The 23,314-nt window shown below is 41.1% G+C and overlaps 1 protein-coding gene and 1 long non-coding RNA gene across 12 annotated transcripts in view; one reads left to right on the top strand and one right to left on the bottom strand.

Annotated features, from left to right (window-relative positions):
• The window catches only part of LOC118006034, a 38,794-nt gene extending 18,507 nt beyond the window's left edge, over positions 1-20,287 (top strand). For 2 of the 3 annotated variants that reach the window (XR_004677920.1, XR_004677921.1), the window contains exon 4: positions 4,705-4,974. This is a non-coding gene — a long non-coding RNA (uncharacterized LOC118006034). Of the gene's footprint in view, positions 1-4,704; positions 4,975-20,262 lie in introns of those variants that run through there. The other variant, XR_004677922.1, reaches the window with a different exon arrangement.
• The window catches only part of ADAMTS9 (ADAM metallopeptidase with thrombospondin type 1 motif 9), a 163,251-nt gene that overhangs the window by 56,143 nt on the left and 83,794 nt on the right, over positions 1-23,314 (bottom strand). For all 9 annotated transcript variants that reach the window (XM_034998581.1, XM_034998586.1, XM_034998585.1 and 6 more), the window contains 5 exons: positions 23,164-23,268; positions 22,858-23,025; positions 20,604-20,873; positions 15,514-15,675; positions 13,194-13,370 (listed from right to left, as the gene is read on the bottom strand). In XM_034998581.1, coding sequence (XP_034854472.1) covers positions 13,194-13,370; positions 15,514-15,675; positions 20,604-20,873; positions 22,858-23,025; positions 23,164-23,268 — 882 coding nt within the window. The remainder of the gene's footprint in view (positions 1-13,193; positions 13,371-15,513; positions 15,676-20,603; positions 20,874-22,857; positions 23,026-23,163; positions 23,269-23,314) is intronic.

Here is a 23,314-nt window from a genome sequence, read left to right as displayed (position 1 = left end):
GGACACGAATGGGTTCTACATAGGTTGGGTATTTTCTATCTCTATTCTGGCTGGAAACATCTAAAAGCAAAAAACTGAACACTCTCACTGCTGTTCTAAAACAGTGTGTCTCAGTTTGATCCTGATTTTTTCTTTTTTTACTTTCATTTAAGAAAAGGCTCTCAAAGTATAGGATATCCAGAGCTGCAAAATCAATATCAAGCCTGAGATTTTGTAACTGTAGAGTGAATTTGATTCATTGCCACCATCCTGTACACTCTCTGCAAACAAGCCACCACAAGCCTCTCTATTAAGTGGGGTAATTTTTACCCAAGTATTAGGATCAGGTTGTGTCGAGAAAGACCTAGTTTTCTTAGTCCAGCAGACTTTTCCTTAAAAATGTAGCAATTGTCATCACACTAGGGTGCGGTATGATGGGGGGAAGCTAGGTCCTTTCGGAGCACTGGTTGGGGAATCCTGGGTGACCAAGCCTAATTTCTGGGTTCCTTTAAAAATTATTTAAAACCAAGTGAATCATTAAAATTGTCCTGTTTAAAAGTACAAATATGCAGCTACCTCCCACTTCGATAAGCAAAATAAACAAAACCAGGAACCTGGCTGAAAACCCTTGGAAAACACTCAGATACTAAGGACTCAGCTTTAGTGGCTTTTAAAAAGCAGAGAACTAAACTGGTTTCCACTTGGTTTCCCCTTGTTTCTTTCATGTGTCACAAATCAAAATCGGTATTTCTAGACATTTGGAAAGCCCTACTGGAGAGGGAGTGGGAAAGCATGGAGCTTGGGAGTCAGTCAGGTCTGGCTTTAAGCATTTCTGACCATAGGATGCTGGGAAACTTATTGCCTTCTGACAGCTCAGTTTTCCTACCTGCATAATGGACATAACAAGGGCGATTTTGCAAAGATTTCATGAGGGTTAGCAATAATGCATACAAAGCCTCAGGCCCAGGGTTTGGCTCACCGAAATGGTCAGTAAATGGGGGTCTTTGCTATTGTTTCTCCACTTCCAGTCAAATTATATAATTATAATTAGGCTTATAATTCAGGCTATAATTAGATAAAAGGCAAAAATCAATTTCTAATTTTAAAGTGCTTTTTATATAGCTAGTCCATTGGAAATTTAAGGTTCCAGTTAATTCCGGAAGGTGGCACTCATTTGCCTTATGGAGAACCATCTCTTCTAAATTGGGCACCAGTGTACTTACTTACCTTCTAATAACATTTTCTTTGGTCTCCCATCAAAAAAACTTTAAACATTGTGGGACAAATCCGGTATTTCATTAGCACTTAGGTCCTACCATAAAACTTCTGAGGTTGATGACAGTGTCTTGGGGTTATTTTGCTTGCCTTTTCTCTACTGATAGGTTTCTCTGGTCCAAGAGCTTTGGAGTCACCACTAGTGTTTATGGGTCATTGTTAGTGACCTTTTGGAAAGAGAAGTATTGAGATTGATTTTCATTCTAGGGCCAGGAGATGCAGCATCTCAAATGTTCTCTAACCCACCCTTCTCAGAGCTAAGCCTGCTATTCTGAAGGCATATATGTGTGTGCACGGTGGAGGTTGCAGTTGGTAAATATATAGCACTTGCCTCCTGCTAAAGCAGGAAAGATTTGCCAACTGGGAAAGGGAAGGTATGGAGAGGTAGAGCTTCAGAAACTTTCCTCCTCAGAAATTCATGTACTGAAAAGCCAATTTAATGCCACATGTCTGGAGAAACTGATCACCTACGTATGACTTCCTCTTAAGGATTAAAAAAAAAGTGGGAAATAATTGAGAGAATTGATGGTGAAAACTTGGCGATCTCTACAACATAACAGTTTATCTTCCCAGAAAGGAGAAAGGAACAATTTTATAACCTTAAAGAATTCTCTGACTTAAAAAAAAAATGGGAATTTGGTATCAAACACATTTAGGAAATGCTGCAGACTATACCCACCTAATGCCCATTAGAATATGGAAAGAAAAGTTCTGCTGTAAGAAATCCATCGAACTACAGGGAGGAGGTGATGTGACCCCCCCAGGGGATGTGGCAATGTTCAAAGACATTTTTGGTTATTACAACCAAGGGGATATACTATTGGCATCCAGTGGGTAGAGGTTAAGGTTGCTGTTAAACATCACACAAGGCACAGACAAGCCCCCCAACAAAGAATTACCTGGTCTCAAATGTCAACAGTGCTGAGATTGGGATATCCTGATTCATACCTATTTACAACCCATGAAATACTTTCTGTACCACTGCCTTAGTCTCCAATCAAAAACACAGTCTGCTACTTCCCAGATAAAATGCAAACTAGGAATTCATCCTGCCTTTAAAAAGTATCCAGAAGAAAAACCTAAATATTCAACTCTGACACCAATTCCTCGATCTAGCTGGACCATTACATATGCACAAATTCTATCATGGACGAGGGAAACACGGACTGCTTGGAAACATAAAGCTAAAAGCAACAAATACATATAACTTATCAGGGCTATCAGAACAATCCAAATATATGAACATGTTGGAGTAGCCCTTGTTTTCTTAGAAACACCCATTCTCATTGATGCCTTTCTTTCCAAAGTTGGTCACTCCAGCCGAACTTGCCACGCAGAATGTCTCTGGATTACATTGGACACATTTGTACACATTTATAACAACCCCCTTCTCCCCCCTCCAGAAAAAGGGTGAGTGACACTGCTTGTGGGTTTGCAAATTCAGTCCAGTAAGGCAACTTTGAGATCTCATACTTTCAGCTCAGCCTTGAAAATCTTTGACCTTGATGGCTTCCTGGAATCCAACATAATATTTAATGGGAAATTCAACTCTCCAGAGAGAATTGTTTTCTGATAGCTAAACAGTATCATTCCACGGGGCTTGCAACTGTGACCTCAACTTTGACTTTTGATTAGGAGTCCTCCCTCTCCTCACCAGATGTCTCTTCAGGCTTCCTCAAGCTCGGCACTATTTCAACATTTTGGGTGAGATAATTCTTTGCTATTAGGGGCTACGCTGTGCACTGTAGGATGCTTATCGACATCCCTGGCTTCCATCCATTGGAATTCAGTAGCACCCCTAATCTATTTGTGACATTTGTCCCCAGAAATTGCCTAATGTGCACTGGGGGGTAAAAATCACCCCCAGTTGAAAACCACAGAATTATCCTAAGGTTTTCAGAAAGTCCAACAAGCTCTCAAAACTGAATTGATTTTAACTTACTTGTTGGGGTGGGGCCAGAGAGGCTTTTTTTGGTGGATGGAAGTGGTAAAGGGCCTGCTGAACATCCATCAAAGTCTCAGACTAAAAGGGTTGGGAAGTCCTGGTCTCTAGAGAACGTGACACGTACAACGTGAACCCGATCCCCACACACAGCAATGAAGACCTCAACGACAATGAACAAATGTGCTCTTCTGCACGGCACCTCCTCCCTGACATCATGCCCCTGGCCTGCCACCGCTAAGGGGTTCCCGGATATTTCACAACTGATGACGAGGCGATCAATGAGAAGGAAATCATGATTTCACCAAAAAAAGTTCAAATTGCAATGAAATATGTGAGTTGGTTGGTTGAAGGCTTTTTATTAGATGCAAGGAAAATAACACACATTTTTGAAAAAAAGAAAAGAAAACCTCTTAGTTTTCAAAGGAATCCGGGCTTTACTGGGGAGCAGTAGATTAAAAAAAAAAGGTGAGTCTGCATACAGCCAAGTATTTACTGGAATTTACTGGCAAGGCTTGCAATGAAAGCCTGGGTTTCCCTGGGGAGAGGGGAGGAAAAAACCCCACATCATTCCCAGGGGTCTTTCATTTTAGCTGCGTGGGTGGGAGGAGGCTGAGGGAGGAAGGGAGATGGGGACAAGGAGAAGAGAAAGTCATGGGAAAGAAGCCAATGAAAAACTAGGAAAGATTCTGTTTTTGCTGAGCCCTGGCTGCAGCCCTCACTTTTATTATGATGTGATAGTATAAATCTGAGATTGAAAACAGCTTCCTAAAATATGTCAGAATTTTTAAAGTCCCGAAATAAATCCAGACCTACTCTTTACTTCCTTTGAAGTTAAATACACACTCTGAACCTATTTATGTTTCTTTAAGAAATTTTAACAATAACTTATTTTGAAATATATCAAACCTACAGAAAAACTGCAAGATCATCACAAAGAACTCCCTTATCCAGGTTTTCCAGTTGCAAACATTTTACCACACTTGCTCATTCCTCCCTCCCTATATAATAATGGTGTATATGTATATATGAGTGGCTTGTAGACATAAGGTCCCATCATCTCCAAAACTCTACTTTCCCCAAATCAAGGACACTCTTCTACATAAATACCATACAACTCTCCAGGTCAGGAAGTCACTATTGATTCACCACCAACATCTGATCCTCTGTGTTTCTTTTTAAATATTCCCTCATACAGGTTAGCGCTTTATATCCATATTTCTAGGCCAGTGCAATCAGGATTTCAGCTCCTGAGTAGCTGGGCCCATTCATTCATTCATCTTAATATTGTTTATTCTATGCCCAATTTGAGTAAAGGCAACAAGCTTAAACAGTGGGCCTGTTCAGCCCAAAGGAGATTAAGGTTTGGGGCAATTAAATAAGTGATTTGGTTAATAGGTTTTCACTTGAAATGTGGTGACTCTATTTCTTCCTTTGTTTTAGCTAAGAAGAAGAAAGCAAACCCACTGTTTTTTCCATTATATTTTCCCTCTCTTTATCTCACACAGTTCCCAAACCATAGCCAAGTCTTATCCTTCACCTGCCATGTGGATGGAGGAATACGTGGTTGGGACAATGAAGGTTGAAGAAAGGAACAGAACCCAAAGTGGTGGACTGTCCTACCAATGGGAACAGAGAAGATGCAGCATTGCCCAAAGAAGAGCTTAGTTTTAGCTCAAGAAACAGTTTGGAAGACATCTCAATGCATTTGATGGGTTTTATTTCAGCCAGAGAGCTTTTAGGGTGAACTCACTTTTTAATAAATTTTAATGTCATTATTCACTTGTAGGGCAGCAGGTTATATATTCTATAGCACACCTTATCACCACAAACATCTGCAGATCCCCTATCTGGCTTCGACAAAATCTGATCTATTGTCCCGATTATCTACAGATCCACTGAACAAAAAACAAACAAACAAACAAAAAACTTAGATTTATTACCCCAGGTTATTTCATTTCTCTTTGTATATTAAAACGTCAGACATACCACCCAATGAGTGTCTATTAAATATGGGATGCTTTTTTTCTCAAAATCTCCTAAAAAACCTAAATTTTGCTCTTTACTTGGTTTTAATTTTAAGAGAAACAATTTTTTCATATTCATCCCTTCGGAGCTCTGAGCAAACTTATTAATGGCTCAGGAATTCCAGAATGTTTCAAATAGTTACAATTTGGGAGAGCAGAAAATCTTAAATTTCCTCTTTCCACCAAGGTTGCATTTTACCACTTCATCAACTGAAGAGTAAAATGAAGGGATTATATCTTGGGTAAAACTTGGGGCTTGAAAGTCAGAAAGTCCCAGGTTCGAAGCCTAACTCAGCCCCTTCTCAACAGTGTGACCTAGACCCAACTAGTTAACTTCTCTGATGGTGCTAACTTCATCAAGTAGAGAGGATTAAATTAGACATTATGGGTGAATTGCTTTGTATAATTCCTAGCAAGAAGTGAATGCTCCAAAATGTAAGTGATTGTTATAATTTACAAAATCAAAGCCCTCCCAATAATCATGGAAAGAATTACATTGGGCAAAATTAAGTGAAGGAAAAAAACCCAGCTCTTTTGTGGATAACTGAAGCTATCAGTTCATCCACTGTCTGAGATACTGAGAATTATTTTACTTATTTCCCATTTCAGTGTACAGCCAACCTGAGCGTGAACGTAACAAATTAATGAGTGCTTTTAAAAAAGAGACCACCGGAATGGTTTGGAGTTTAATTCAGATGTCACCCTAAAGGGAAAAATAACACCACCAACAACTATCTGGCCACTGGAAAAGGGAACTAATGACATCATCATTTGATCTGCAGCCAATGTTGTTGCATATATTTTAATTTCAAGGGGGTGTCAGTGTGGGGCATGAATGTGAGTAAATCCATAAGGGCTTTCTTAACACTGAGGAGGCTAAGTTTTGCCAAGCTAAATGATGAGAATCACAGTGATGGAGGGGACATTGCCTCAACCCTGATTCTTCTGAAGTGTCTTTCAAACACAGCCCCTTAAAGCTGATCTCCTCAACCTTTACCTACAGGGCTCAGTGAATATGAAAAGCTGCCCTCCTGAAACTCCCTTCAAAAAGGGAATGATCTCTTGGATTATCCAAGTTTCTACAAGGTGACTACCTGGTGTTTCCCATTTTTGTCTTCTCCTAAAAAGCATCAATCAAGCCTTGCCCTTTTGGCCCATTGAACACATAAACACTCTTTCTCCTTAACTGAACTTACTGCCACGATGAACTTGAACTCTAAGACGCACAAGAGGAGAGTTGTTTTAACAGCTGCTTTTACATGGAGGCCCTGGAGTTACTACTCTCAGGACAGCTGGTTCTGATAAGGCTCTCTTTGCACTGTCCTGTTTTTTCTAATGCCCAGCTGTCAGAGAACACCCACTGCAGAAGGCACACAACAGAAGAAAAGCAGGAGAATGGTACTCACTTGGATGTAAGGGCATCCTACCTCGGGACTCTTTACAAGCTGACATAGGGTTTTTCTCTCCAATTTACTTTCATGAGTTTATTGATTTCTTGGCTAGTTGAGTATTAATTGCTAAAGACGCACTGTTGTCTGAGGTTGCCCTGTCCAATATGGTAGCCACCAGCCACAGGTGGCTGGTTAAATTAGAGTAATTAAAATGAAACGCAATGCAAAGGGGAGTATCCCTATTGCACTTAGCCACATTTCAAGTGCTCCATATTAGCCACATGGGGCTAGTAGCTTCCATACTGGAAAGTAAAAAATAGAAAACATTTCCATCATTGTAGAAAGTTACCAGACTGCATTGGCCAAGGCATATCCTCTTTCTAATAGGAGAAAGGGGATGCAGATCTGGCTAAGAATAATAGTTTTGTAGGCTCAGCCTGTATTGATTACTTTCCACACTACTTCCAGCACACTCTTTTTTTGGCTGCCAATGTTCCATTTTATAAATTTTTGGAAAGGGAAGTTGTGGTTTTAAAACCACCCATGAAAATGATCCCACTTTAGAGGAAATAAAACAACAAGAAGCAAAGGTGGTGACGTGGCAATCCACACATTCCAGATCTTTTTATTGGTAATCATTAAATAACACAGGGGAAAATGAACCTCAGCCAGGACTTCCCACGCTTGTGTGGAGGCTGAGAACCCTAGCAGGGAGATGGAAAGCCAGGCCCTCTGCTTACCCTGGCTCTCAGACCACTGAACTCATGTCTGGGTTATAACGTAAGGGTGAATAGAAGCACACTCTCTGATAGGAGGTTTTTAAAAGTTCCATGCCACCAGCCAGGGAGCATTTATCCCTGAAAATGATTGTGCAATTGTACATTTAAAAGGAAAGATAGGAGTGACAATTTTTATTTAGTGAACAAAGATCATTAGGAACCCTGTGTGTTCTTCTAAGAGCAATCTGTATTTTTATTTTTGTGATTGTAATGAGGCTGCCAGAGAAAAAGGCGTCAGTTCTTTAATTACATGTGTAATTGGTTTTATTTGTTTAATACCATATTTTCTCCTTCTCCACTTGAATGTATCGCTCTGACTTGTTCACTGCTGTATCCTCAGCGCCTAGAACAGTGCCTGACTCACAGCTGGCATGTAAAAAGTATTTGCTGAAAAATAAATGATGACCACCCCCCCCTTTTTTTTTAAAGGAATAACCTAGAATCGTTTACTCCCTCTCCATAAAATAAATCTTCCTCGACTGCCTTTACTAATCAGGATTCCCTCCCAACCAATTAGAGGTGGACTCAATCTCTACCTCCCACTCCACATTCCAAAGTTCCCATTCCTTCCCGTTCCGGAAGGACAACTCGCTGACGGGGGTCACTGAGAGGACCTATACTCCTCCTCAGGGTCTAATAACTCTCCTATCCCTTCTTCCCCCACCTTTGGACTTTTAAAAACTGCAAAAATAAAAATCTGTCAAGCTATCATGAAATATCAGCTGTCCGGGGGCAGGAACAGAGTCTCCCATAGGCATACAATCACTGTAAACAATGAAAAACCAAAAAAGCCAGCTAAGTTTTATCTCCAATGAGATAGATGCAGGCCAGTGTTTTGCTTGTTTTGATTAAAAAAAAAAAAACTGTCTTATTTTTAATACTCCATATTGATAGAGCCAAATAATGTATTTCTTATTTCTTTTTTTAAAAGGCACCAGCAGTATACTTAAGATGTGTCTTCATTAGTAAAATCTCTTGTTTATAAAAAATGCATATGCATTTAATGTGATATTCCTTATGGTCAAAATCTTTATATCCTCCTCCTAATCTGGCTAATGTGATAACATTAAAATGAAACAGAGATGTTTTGCCATTCCCAAAAACATAACCAGTTGTTTGAAGTGTTTATAATCACTGGTTATGAGAATTTACCAATACAGAAATAAATTTGGAATTTCTGTGGCTGGAGTCAAACAGACAATATCAATATTAGCTAAATAATGTTGAGGTTGATGAAGTCTGAGTTTTAGGTATACCCTTTATTGAATATCAACAGGAGTTTAAAAAATCATTCTGAATATGGCTGTTTCTATCACATGAAGCAGGATTAATACAGTCAGTATACTGACCCTGACATTTTATTACAGTAGATGATCACATAGTCAAATGGATTCATAAAAGCACCACCCTCATGGGGTAACATGGGGGCTAAATATGTGTGCTTGCTTAACTTGGCTTGGTACGTAGTAAATACTCTGTAAAAGTTAGCTATCGTCATCTGCTTTGGAGGAGTTATCTTATTTCACACCTTATATAAACCTCAAACTCACATAAGGACTCCCTGATTTCGGTCCTTTCAAACCTCAATTACCATACTAAACCACACGTCAAACAGAGGCTCAGCAGGGGCACATGGAACCAATAGGCATCAGGGGTCATCTTTATGAAGTACACTTTTTTCAAAACTGCAGGCTCTCTTAAAACTTCCAAGTTTGCTGCAATCATATTTTATTTTTCTTTAATAAGAAATTCTTTCTGAAACGTATTGCAGGTGAACAAATAACAAAACTGACAAACATTGAAGTCTTTTATGGTTATCTGAACACAAAGAATAAGGTGTGGTCAAATTTGTGCATATTAGGTTAGTGTTTTCCTGTCCCTAGCTCTTCTTACATATTTAGAACCATTTCTTTTAATCATTGGTTTTGTCTTCTGGCTATGTTTTATCATTATCTACAAATTCAATAAATGGAGCATTCATATTTCATAGTTGAGACTCAGTGAATCAGGACAACAGTATTAGAAAAGAAAAAAACCCAACAAAACGTTAAGCCTTGTATATTTTTGTTTATATCACTAAGCCATCATTTCCAATTCAGAATTTTTTTTTAAGTATCCCTTTAAAATACACATTTTAAACTACCCAATTACATAAAGCTTGCCCCAATTGGCCACTCAGATTTGGGAGAGGGACAGTACAAGTTGGAGGGGATTTACAAAATTAAAATGTATCTTTTAAAACCAAAAGAAACATACACATGCATTTCTAATTCACATAGCCTATTTGCCTTTACAGTTTGCTGATAAACACTGATTTTTAAACATTGTATATAAAATTAAATAACATGGAAAAAATAAATATGCTTTATTATATAAACACATAGAAATCTGTACTGCTCAAAATATTCAGATAATACTAGGCTTGGCTGCTCAAAACTGTATTCAGAAAGTACGGTAGTGATATTTACAGTCTTTATTTTTGCTAGAGATAGATGCAGTGAGGTGATAAAATACTGTTGTCAGACATTTTCTCTTCCTACCTAAGGAAGCTGCAAACTTTAATATGGAAAATGAGGTAGACACAAATTCATAAGTTGGCCAGGCAGAAACAAAAGCACAGTTCCTTCGTGAGCTCATAAATTCTCATTATTTGGGTCGACAAGCATTATTCCAAAGCACCTAAAGCAAGGCTCAGAGAACACTTTCAGGTTTGTCATGAAAAACCCCAACAAGCAGTTTCTCCTAAGGAGAACCATGGTCTCCAAGATGACCAGCAAGCAGGTACATGGGGCATGGCAGAAAGGAATGCTACAGGACCAGCTTGGAGAGGTGACATCACCTGCAAGCTCCGTTACTTTCCTTATCTTGATGGCTCTGCTTACTGGCGATGTTGCGGATTTTTAACCTGCTTTGTGCTGCAGTTTGACAGCACAGAGCACTCTTTCCAATGTGTTCTCTAGTGATGGGACCTGTGCATTCCCTCCTCAGTCTGCTCCCAGAACTCCGCTCCCAGGCCTGACTGCAGGAGCCGACTGAAAGGCGTATCAGGGTAAGAACCTTATTTTGAAATCAGCACGTTACCAAGTAAGAGTGCAAGGACACATTCAAAATAGGACAGAAAAGGCTGGATTTTTGGAGGCTGTTTTTCACCATCATGATTCTAAATCTGCAAGGACAAGAGCCAGAACTAAGGGTCTAAAACAGGCACTTGAACCTGACGTTCACCAAAGCTTCATTTTAGAGATTCTGGCAGCTACGCTAACAGTGATGTGGGTTTCTTTCCTAAATACCTAAATACCTAAAAACCCTAAATACCGTAACAGTTGTTGAATGAGGCCATCTCCCTTTTGACCTTGGAAAAGGCCTATTTGCACAGCAGCAAGTTGCTTCTGAACACTATCTCTAGTGGGTGAAAATGTGGGGAGAGAAAGCAACCCTTCTGAAGGACTATTTGCTACCCTTGGTCTCTAATAGATCGAGTCGGCTTTCAAGAGAAAGCAAGGCCTTAGCACCTCAAGTATACTTTTTGTTGTTGTTAATTTCACTGTCAGTTACAATGATGAAGCACCATAGGAGTGGCTTTATGGCTATTAACACGATTCACTGAGGTATGCTTAAATTTAGAATTGCTCAGAAATTGTACCAAAGCATCCACAAAAATCAACATAAAAGTAAAATCAAAGTCCTACAGTAAGAACCTGAAAGACTGCCCTCACACACATATTTAAGTAATATATTACAGATGTATCTACTTAAATAAAATGCTTTTGATTTCATTTTTTTAAAAATCACAATGAGAAGCCTTGCACAGGTGGCCTTGCTCCTAGACTGCAGAGGCATTTAAATATATACTCGAATAACGATCGCTTTACAAAGGAAGCATGAAAATCATATCGGCGGCAAAAGTAGTTTCAAAATCCATATATTCTCTTCTGTGTAAAACAGAGCATTAGCATCTCTTTCCCTCTCTTTTTCTGTGTGTGTGTTTCAGAAAACTGTGTGCAGGCCTAAGAAGAACAACTACAATAAAAATCTTAATGTTATCAGTTAAATTAGCAGGTCATATTTTAAGATGTAAGCATTTAAGCTCTTAAAACATCTGTGGGAGAGGGTGGTGATCCTGTGTAAAAAAATTTGAGGCGTATTTAGAAAGCATTCAAGGACGAGAATGCTATGGAAACCAATATAATATACATTATACATTGTATATACTGTGTATACATACACATATATGCATACAGTATATAATATTTTATGATTATACACACACACACACACATACACCCTCTGAAGGGTAGGGGATATTTTTGGGTCAACATTAAAGAAAAACAACTTTTTAGAGGGCTAGTAGTTTCTGAGACACAACTCTGATGTGGTGTTGCTGTTGGCCGAGCGAACAAGGTAAAAATATCACGGGCTCAGGAGGGACAATTTCATGACAAATAATCTGTCATAGGTGACTGAGGGAAGCGGGGAGTGCTGGGGGATGTTCCTGACATTCCATGGTCCTTTCTGATCTTTTTCACAATGTTCGCTCTGGGAGGTGCCAGGACTGCAAACAAAATGTTTCGGGTGAATATATATCTGACTCCGCGTGCCATTTCTTACGCTCTTGAATGAAAGCCCGACAGCCCAGCTAACTAGTACCAGGAGAGATGATACTCTACATTTCTCTAGCTTTCTACTTAAGACTAAGTACAGCGGTTATAGAGCTAGGTTCTACCTGCAGACACAATCTCAGACCCGAAACCCTTGGTTCTTAGAAGCATCAACAGGTATGAGTCATTTCACTTCAGTTAATCTGTTCTTTATCTGGTTTCAGGAATGGTCAGGACTTTTCCTCCAAACCCTATAGAATAAAAAAGGCTTGCGGATATGACTTCATATACTACCAAATTCAGATTCAGTGCAATTAATGTATTTACAGAAACATTTACTCTATTTACATGAACCAGCCCTAACGGCTCCACGGATTATAACACAACTTAGCCAAAGCACTGTTTTGACATAGCCGACTTTCTGTTTGCCAAGAGCTGCCCCAGAAGTTTGCATAGTATTTACAGTGGCAAACCTGTCTCGCGATGTCAGCTAAGCAGATAGCAAGGGAAGCCTAGGGCCGAAGCAAAAAAATTGTCTCAAGCGATGGGCTTTGTGTCTTGGGGAAAGAGAGAGAATATTTCGTATACCTCGAAAGGCTCCAAGTCACGGAGTCCAGTGTTGTTGGTCTATTGCATTTTCACAATGATTTCAGTCTATTTTGTGGGCACAGCCTTTGTGGTCACTGAGTTGAGTTTGTACCCGAGTCACATAGAGGCAAATTACAGTCACGGAAGAAAAAAATTGCTTTGGCCTCAATATGCAGGTATCTTCCCCCAAAAGTCAAAACTCCCATAGTTTAGGAAAGGAAGGAATGTTTGCTATTGAGTTGTCTGCTGAAATCACTTTGGAGCTTAATAACTACATGAACTTATTTCATTTCTTTAAAATATCTATATAGACAGTCTTGCTTTTCTAAAAAAAACCAAAACAAACAAACAAAAAAACCAGAAGCTACTTCTTGACATCGGCCCCAGGCCTATATGAGGTACACGTATTTCTGTAAAGTCACTTTGGCAAAATCACAAAACATTAATTCTGTTGTGTGTCAGTATGAAGGAAATCATAGACCACAGCCCAGTTTCAGGGATGCCCTTGTGAGCAGGACAACTGTGTGTCGCCGAGGAGTGCCCCAGAATACCCTGGAATTGGGTCTGTTAGTTAAGATAGTTTGGTTAACAAACATTAATAGTTAGGGCCGTACCGAACTCCAAGGGCCAGTATTCCATGCAGCGTCTTGAGGACAAGCATGTGTGTTACACTGCTCACGATCGGGAGGCTTATCGAGGATTTCACAGCTCAAATCCGGAAACCGTTCACCGCTGGGCCGCTGGCAGACCACCAGTCTTGTCCGCAAGCCTCCACCACATAGCTTAGTGCACTGGAAGAAGAGAAAGCAAAGCTGTAGTCACTCTGAACAGCCAGTGACAAATTGTATCTTCTTTCCCGTAAGAACCATTTCTTCACCAAATTCTATCACGGCATTGGGCAAGGGAAGTCTCGAGGTGGACCCAAGCTAAATTACCAACATAGTTATATTCGACAGACTGGAACTGTCTACCTTAATGGTAGACACTGTTTATTGAGTGTGTCCTCGTTACCTGTACTAAGTGCTTTTAACAGGTAGTCTCTCATCAAGAGGAGACTCTAATTATGTGCTCCATTTTTACAAATGGGACAAATGAGCTTGAAAGAAGTTAACTAACTTGATCAAGGTCAATGCAATAGCAAGTGACTAGATAAGATTGCAGCCGTTTCTTTGATGGTTATGAAACCAAAAATCAAAAAAATAAAATTCCGTACACCACCCAGTACACACCAAATAAAGGATATAATGACTTAGTTGGGTTTATTTTCTGGCAACTTCTAAGAAGCTGTAAGCAACTTTCGGCTCTTCTGTGACTCCAATCTCCAGAGACCGTTATGACGTTACCGTATTTTATGCTCTCTCTGAATCTCGGGATAACGATGACTTTCCCGGGGATGAATAAACAACGTGGCGGGAATGTTGGATAAAGCTCTGACTCTGGCTAGACCCAAACCTCTGAGGCAGGAACAAGTTGTGTTTCTTGGACAGTGCTGCTGTGCTCACATCCAGGAACACTGACATTTGGCTCTCCTGCTGTGTCAAGGCCAGATCTCCCACAGAATTTGGAATGATCTGGTCTGTGCTGACAGCAAGCGTCCCAGTGAATGCGTGTACTCTCCTGGCTCCAGTCCAATTACAGAAGCTTAATCACGGGCCCCACAGGACAGAACTCTGTGAGGAGTTTTGGGAAACCCGTAATACATGAGTCTTGAAGCCCGACTCCCTCTTCCTGCCTTTCATCAAAGCCCTCCAGAATGACGTACTGTCAAGCAAAGTCAACAGAACACTCTGTTACGACTTCCTATGATTACCAGGTTATGTGAAAGTGGACATGGGATTTCAGTTAGCCAGGAGTTTGGACTACCGTGCCCACCCGTCTCATTTGTCTTTTTCCCCTCTTGGCACTGGGGTCTCCAAGATGTTAATCCTCATGTTTTATTTTATAAATTTTACAGTCCAGACAGACCAATGCAACGAGCTCTGACTATGTGCTCTCCCTGTGGACTCAAGAGTAGAGAGACACGTTCTTGGTTAATTACACACAAAATAATAAGCATCTAAGCCCTACGCAGAAGAGCGGCTGAAAACCCTATTTGATGATAATAATACTAACGATAAACAGTAATAGTAGAGAAGATAATGATTATCATTATTCTAATAGCACTTAACTCTGATTGAAGACCATGTGCTACGTATTCGACACACTATCTCATACAGTAGTCACGAACTGGTGCCATTATTATTCCCATTTATAGACGGTGCTATAAATATTGGCAAAGTTACATAATTTGCTAAGGCCACAAAGCTTATGAGAGTCACGGCTGGGAGTAGAATCCAGTTTTGTCTGCTCCCAACACTCTACTGCCCCTCATTGGTCAGAGGATGCCACTCTTAAAAGGTAACAGCTGAAGAATTTTATTATTTGATATTATACAGCTAATTATTCTCTCCCATCATTAAAACACATCATCTCTGATGGGAATAACAGCACCTATTCATTCTGGTTTCATCAAGGATTTGAAATACTAGGATTTGGTTTCATCAAGGATTTTAAAGATGCCACGGGAGCAAGACTGCATCACAAACAGCCCAAAGCTATGAAAAAAGATGGTAACACTGTCACATATTTCCCATTACCTTGAAAGTGTCCATATTTTAATCAACAGAGGTTAACCCACAATTTAACCTAGCACTTATCTGCATGCTTTGCTAATTTTCCTCTCCTACATATTTAAAAACTGTTTCTAATTGGTAATACATGCACTCTTAAAATGGTTCAGAATTAAGACAGGTCTCCTGGTTAATCCCAAATCAAGAAGCTTTCACTAGAACTCGTTCTTCATCCTTAAAATAAACTATGAACGGCAGCAGTTTGGTCAGCAAAATCGCTCTGTGTTTTTTCCGAAGGACATACAAACGGATGGCTCTCTCTCACCTCTCCCCAGTTGCCGTAAGCCCATTGAGGACAAGGGCCAGATTCACAGGCTCTTTGCTCATCGGGTTTTATTCTCTCCATGCAGTCATTTGCGGTGTATCCGTTTTCATCCTGACACACAACCACACGCCGCTGGGACCCACCAGCACAGCTACTGGAACACTGAACACATCAGACATCAGTCAACAGGTTAATCCCTACCTCGATCTGCAGTTTAGGGACACAAAAAGCAGCTGGTTGGAAGGTCAGAGACAAATGTGACAGAATGCCTTCTCAAGGTGTCCAGACAATGGACAGAAGACAAGCACGAGAACTTCCCTTTTGTGGGGCTGTTCCCTGCACATGCCTTCTAAACACCCAGGCGGCAGAAACAGGACTTCTCCTTTACACAAATTAGGACCTCAGTAGGTGTTCAAAAGATGCCCCAGGAATGATAATGTCTCGTGACTTCCAAAGCAGTCCCATTTATTGTCTTCCTTTAACCCATCTGTATCCCTGAGAAGTGCAGGTGTTGTTGATGGACACTGTAGTCTATGAGAAACTCTTTTCTTTTCAAAATCCCAAGTGCTTATTTAGATCCAACATTTGACTCCCCTTTCAATGCAGAGGTCAAATTACATGCTTAACGACACACCAGTTGTTGAAGTTGGGCTTCCATATTAACTCATTCAATTATCCAAAGCATCATGGAATGTCACTTAGACATCATTTCCTCGCAGGGAATGTTCCTTTCTCTCTCTTCACAGTAGCCTCGACTTTAGTGGCTGATGGCAGCAAGATGTGTGTTTTAATTTATTCTTTTACTTCCACAGGACCTTAATTGGATTCCATATTGACAAGCCTCTCTTCAGGGGCACTTTCTGTCTACTGTTCTCTCTCATGGTTGTCACAAAATTATGTTTGCATTTCAGCTAATTTCCCACACAAGCTTCTCATAGTTCTCTTATTTATCTACATCTTGAGTGTTTTTTTCTTTCCACAATGCGCTTATCTTTTCAAAACCAATGTGTTTGCTAGTATCCTTCACTCTGACCCTTAACTTGTAAAATCAGTTTGCCTATAAAAAACCCAACTAGTCCTCAAAGCAGCGCAATTCCCATGAATTATTTAGTAAACCTCCAACTGCACTGGCAACATTTGTTTTTTTAGTTCTGGGTTCCGATGGCAGATTTGTGCTTTCTACCGAACCCTAGCTCAGAGCTGGGTTACTTCAAAATGCCTGCAAACAATGCTTCTCGCTGCTCAGCTTCTTCCAAATAAAGCTGTGAATGTATTTTTGGGCTTATTGCGTTGGACCCAAGTTCAATTTCTCTGCCTCTACTGGACAAATTATGTGTTACTATAAAATACAGTGGATGTAATTTTAAAATGTTGAATAGGAAAACAGATTTGTGACTTCTCTCTGAGAAAATATTTAGGCAATTTCTGATTTATAAAAAACTCCATCACTATCCTCTGAGGATTCTGATATTATGACTCTAAACTTGAACATACTTGTCTTCTGTTTTTAAACAGCTTAGGACATCACAGAAAGCACAGAATCATTATTTTAATTGACTTTGGGGACCAGAATTTATAATGTTAGGAACTTCCATATTTCAAGTACATCTGTAATATATATTTTGGCCCTTGAATTTTTCCCTTAATAATACAATCTTGTATCATTCTTTTACCATGTCACCTATGAGCATTACTGCCTCAATGAAACGGCAAGCTCTTTAAAGGAGGGTTCAATGTCATAACTTGTGTTTGACCCTGTGTTTGACATTTCTGTTGCTCCCATAGCACCAGTCACAGGATATGTACATCACCGCCTGTCCAATTAAAGTTAGTGGAAACACCACCTCTATAAACCACATGCTACCCTCCCTCAAATATGGCTGACTGGAGCAGGGCTGGTCACCTGATCTAAGGCCAACCAATCCATTGGCTACCCAGTGACCAATCAGATGGTTCCTACTGAAAATCTGACCAAAGAGATGGACAGAGCGCTTAGCTGGGGCCAAGCAAGTACATTGCACCGTCTTGAACTATCTGAACCCAGGGCCTGTTTGGGTCTTTATAATCCCATAGATGAATTAAGTGTTGTACATAATTTTTTCCAGGTTCAATTTGGCCATTTTTTTTTTTTTTTTTTTTTTAGTTAGTAGGGATTCTTAGTTCTATTCCATGTCACAGAATTTCACTCTCAACTTCCTTTGTTAATAATCTGCCTGTCATTTTTTAAAAAGCTTTTATTTATTTATTTGAGAGAGAGGGAGAGAGTGAGGGAGAGGGAGACAGAATCTGAAGCAGACTCTGCACTGAGCACAGAGCCCGACGTGGGGCTCGATCCCACCACCAAGAGATCATGACCTGAGCCAAAACCAAGAGTCAGACGCTTAACTGACTGAGTCACCCAGGCACCCTGCTGCAATCTTCCTGTCCTTTTAAGGTGACATATTTCCCTAGGTAAACATTTCTTTGAATAAAACCTGCACCCATCATCCACACTGGCCAAAATAAGAAAGAATGGTCTTTGCAGGAGCAAGAGGTGAGGGACATCTGTTTTTCTTACCTGCCTAGCATACTTCCCCTCATATCTGGAAGCCCAATTCTCCTTAAAGGAACCATTTCTTCCCCAGTGGATGTCATCTTGTGGGACTACATCAAAAACCAATGATGCACTGTATGTTGACTAACATAACATAATAAAATAAAAAAAAAAATAAGATAAAATACACTGCCCTTTCCTGGTCAATGAGTGGGCAGGTAGAACAAGCTGGGTCTATGAGACTCTCCTGAGAATTTGAATCCTGAGCAGGGTAGATGAGAGTTAAAAGGGATTTATTAAGATAGAAACTCCCTACAGTAATTATCCTCTAATTTCTGCTCCATCTAGAGAGGGGTTGACAAGACACAGCATGAAGGCCAAATATGACCCACTACCTGTTTTACAAATAAAGTTTTATTGGAACGTAGCCACGCTCACTCATTTATGTATTGTCTACACCTGCTTTTGTGCTACAACAGCAGAGCTGCTTAGTTGTGACAGACACTATATGATCCACATCACAGAAAATACTTACTATCTGGTCCTTTACAAAAAAGATTTGCCAACCGCTGAGCTAGATCCCTGAAGATGCTCTGCCCTCTGTCCCTACTGGGGCCAAATGAAAAGTTTTGTTTGTTTGTTTTATTTTCACTTGAAAGAGTCAGCTGTTTTTCTTTTGTTCACAACCAGAGACTCCTAATTGGTAACAAGGGGGAAAACCTCACACATGGTTCAGGTTTATGCAGAAATGTACTATAAAATGAGGTTTTTATGCCAGAATCCACTGAAAACATGAGATTCCCAACCTCCAGTGTTCCTGATTCTTTGACGCCTTTCCTGCCATGGAAAACAGGAAGAATCACACAGTTTGAGTACTGCAGCAAGCAAAGATGCACATACATTCCACACACTCCGGGAGCAGGTCAGGCACATCAAGCTAGCGCTGAAAAAAATCACATTGTCCATCTTCAGCCTCACTTATCTTAGGGGAAAAAAAAAAAAATCCCCAAACAAAAAACAGGCACAATGAGGCAAAGAATGGTATTGCCCAGTGCTGCAAAAAGGTTACTTAATCCTCCCTAATTGGGAACACTGCCCAAGGGCAGAATCATTCAATTTTAAAAGAATGCATCATCTCAAATGTAGTCCTAAGTAAGAATAGCTTTAAAATTTTTTAAAAGAGTTCTAGTGCTATCGTTAGAATATGCATGTGAGTTTTGAAATTTTTCAACCAGAAAAATTGTGGGACACTCAGTGATTACCTCCCTTGATCACCCTCTAACTTCTCCGAACCCAAATCTCTTTTAACCCAGGCAAAGGAAGCCTTAAAGTGGAGAGCAAGGAAGGAGAATGAGAGCGAAGGTCCTGGGCAATGGGGCAGATGTTTGGCATACAACCCATACTTGTAGTGGGTGAAAATGCTCAGTGGCTAATCAGTATTCACAGGATAGGAAATCTCATTTACTGAAACATAACCACGGTGGGAAGCAGACAGTTTCCTTCTAATGTTTTTTAGTTCAGAAATAATTAAACACAATTAGTGGTACAAGAAGGAAACGAATAGTAAGCAATTAAAACAAAGACCCCGGAGTGATTACTAGACACCTAATCCCCCACACCTAGGCAGGGTCCCTTGCTACCTTACCCCACCTGCACTTCCATTAGACACCTCCACTATTCCACAATAGAATGATTTTGGGGAAATTACTCAGTAAAAAACCCAAAAAGATTCAAAGCATATTTTCCCTGTGACTATTAAATATCTTTCAAGGTCTTCCTAATGTGAAGGACAATGATAAGAATAATGAGAAAGTTCTCACTCTGGGGCAGGCAGTGTGCAAATCACATTTACTACAATCCAGAAAAGCTGGAATTATTGTTTACTTTGTTTTACAGACAATGAACCTGAGGCCCGTGGAGAATAGGGGACCCACTAAAGACCTCAAAATTTGAAAATGCAAGTCTTTGGCTCAAACAGAGGCATCTTCACTCAGTGGCTGTGCTGTCAGTCACCAGGTTATGGTACTTCTCCCCAAGCACAGAATTATCTAGACTAGTGTGGCCCCCCAATCCAGGACAATATACTACTACTACAAATTACACAGTGACCGTGCCACTTTGAGACTCTGCTTATCTGGAAAATAGCAAGAAGGAAAATGACTTTCCTAAGAGCTCCCTTTCAGAAAACTTCCTCTGTCCTTTTAATTTCCTTACAGGTAGGAGCTGCCTGCCGCCCCAGCCTCTGGGATTCATCATCATGTTATCATGGTCTTCCCAGCACCACCTAGGAGCCACTTGATCTTGTGGCCCACCTGTGACACACGCCCCCCACCACCCAGGTAGGGTAGCTTATAGGTTCCTGCAGACACTATCGAGGGACACTTTTCAGGGACTGTAACGAATCCATTATGGTTCACCCAAAACAGATGAAAATGTACATTGCCAATCCCTTTCGAGAAAAAAGGCTTCAGAGGTGTTTCTAATCTGTTTGCCTCCCAAAGCTGAAAGTGTGAAAGAGAAGAAAGCAAAGTAGAGAAAGCCTTCAGGGAATACTCACTGCTCCCCAGGGGCCAGTCCTCCACTGGTTTCCACCAAGCACATGGGTGCGGCTGGGGCCGGCGCTCCGGGGGCGGTAATCCTCACTTTGGAAGGGGTGCTGAGCGAGACCACTCTCTGGGGTCCGCTGAGGGCACGGTGACATGGAACAGTCCTGGTCGGTTTCTGGGATGTAATCTGGGTCACACTCACTCTGATCAATCACGTGGTCATTGTAGTTGACACATACCATTTGCCGGGTGGCCCTGCCTTGCCCACACGTCACGGAGCACTATGTTGAACATCCAGAAAGAGAAAGGATTGGTCACTGGCAGTCACAAATCCAGCCATGTGCATTTTCTGTGAATGGCCCTCTGCTCACCCCACTGCTCAGGCCCCAAACCTTGGCGTCATCCTTGTTTGCTCCCTTGTCTTTCCACCCTGCAGCCATTTCATTGAGAAACCTGTCAGCTCAGGAGTCACTTTCCACCCCCAAACCAGCCACTTCCCATCATCTCCATGGTCACCCTGCCCCAGCCAGGACTACGGCAATGGTTTCTTCGGCTGGGATGCTGCTAACAATCTGGACACCCTCCACCCCAGCCCAAGTCTGTTAACACATCACAAACCATGACCCCTGCAAATCAAAGATCAGGCCATTCTCTCCAGTGACTTCCCAATTCACTTTGAATAATGTCCAAAGTCCTCATCTTGGCCTGGAAGGCCCTCTGCATGGCCACTGGCTACCTCCTTGACCCATCTCCCGTCATCCTCCACTCACTGCACTCCAGCTAAACTGGTCTTAGGGATGTTTCTTGAACATGCCAAGAACGCCCCACTCAGGATCTTTGCACCTGCTCTACCTTTTCCTGTACAACATAGATGTCCACTGGACTCACTCCCTCACTTTATTCAAGTCTTGCTCAATGTGCTATTAGGCCTTCTTTGACCATCCTGTCTAAAAGCACATCCCATCTTTCCTTATGCCCTTATTCTGCTTGACATTTTTCTAGTACTTGTCGGTGTTTGTTGCTATATATATCTATTTCTTTATTTGTTCATTGATTGGAACCTCCATTGGAATGATCTCCATGAAGGCCGGGGCTTTATTATTTGCTGTTCGCTGCTTTTTCTATACTAAGCGTTTACAAATATCTGGGGCACAGACAGATGTATTTAATGGATGGATGGACGGATGGACGGATGGATAGACAGACTGAAAGCTCAAGGCATGAGAGTGAGATTATCTACCATTTATTGAGCACCTACTTTGTACTAAGCATTTAGCATAAGTAATCTCAAATAATACTTAAAACAATTTTGTAAGGTAGGTATTCTTCTTTGGTCTTTTAAGAGGAGAAACTGAGGCTCAAAGACTTTAACCAGACTGCTCAAGGTCATGCATCCAGTAAATGTCAAGATCTGGATTTTTACATGGCTTTCTTTGAATCTACTGGTCAAACTTCATACATATGTTATGATATTTATTGAGATATTAATTCTCTATTTTCCTTATGGCCTCTTCTCACCTATCCTAAGCTTTGTATTTCCTGGGCTCCGGGATTTTTGCAAGGCAGAAAGCAGGGACTGCCTGAAGACAAAGGTTTTTCTTTTTTCTTTTTTAGATTTTATTTATTTGTTTATTTATTTGAGAGAGAGAGAGAGAGAGAGGGAGAGCTGGAGCATGAAGAGGAGCAGAAGGAGAGGGGCAAGCAGACTCCACGCTGAGTGCAGAGCCCCATGCAGGGCTCCACGCCACGACCCTGAGATCATGACCTGAGTGGAAATCAAGAGTTAGATGCTTAACTGACTGAGCCACCCAGGTGTTCCAAGAAAGATTTTTCTACCTTCCCACTCTGGACAGGGAAGCCAAGAGCCACTGGACTTCAAGAGACTGAGGTTATAGGAGGCATCCAGACTCCAGGTAAGAGGTCCTCTCCTTTCTCTCCTCTTCTCCCTGGCACTTTTGGTACTCCACCAGCCTATTACATTCTCGTGTGACTCAATTAACACAAGGTTTTCCAGTCAATCCAACAGGATGGGGCAAAGGACACTGCACACTGATTTACACATTTTAACAACATCCATTTCTTGCACATCTGGTTAAGATTCATCCCAGCTGTACATATATGAGGTTAAATAATTTAAATCACAGACTAAGTGATTTAATAGTACCCATTGTAAAATAATACCCATTGACATTTGGGACCTGTCACTAGTCATCCTCTTATGGTCCCCCCAGTCATTTCCCAATTCCAAAGAATCCACTCGCTTACAGGGCTCCAGTCCAAAGCCTTCCACTGCCCACAGGGGGTCACAGAACATTCTTCCTTTGCCACTGGTCTGGGCAGGGTTACACAGGCGCTCTCGTCAGCCACAGAGCCGTCCTCATCCCGGCAGCTGACATATCTCATCCGAGTACCTTTTCCACAGGTGGCTGAGCACTGGGTGTTGAAGGAAAATAATGCAGGCATGTTATTTTGAAACAATGATTCACTGGACAGTAACCCACTTTCTATAGTCATGTCAGAGAACTCCTGCCTCCCCTTCCACCCTCTCTATGTCTTCCATCTATTTCTTACTGGTGTCCAAGACCCAAATCGCCACTGGGTTCTTGGGGCACTGTGTGTGCTTCTCCTTGCTTCCGGGACAGCTGGGGGAGGGTGACAAGATGGTAATTCGCAGTCCTAGATGGGAGAGAGGGCAGAAGAGCCAAAGTTACTTTGAAGTCCA

The sequence above is a fragment of the Mirounga leonina genome, unplaced genomic scaffold (assembly GCF_011800145.1).
Source record: "Mirounga leonina isolate KUSES-001 unplaced genomic scaffold, KU_Mleo_1.0 Mir_94, whole genome shotgun sequence".
In the NCBI taxonomy this organism is placed as follows: domain Eukaryota; kingdom Metazoa; phylum Chordata; class Mammalia; order Carnivora; family Phocidae; genus Mirounga; species Mirounga leonina.
The sequence above is the reverse complement of the archived record's forward strand: the minus strand, read 5'-3'. Positions and strand labels throughout refer to the sequence as shown.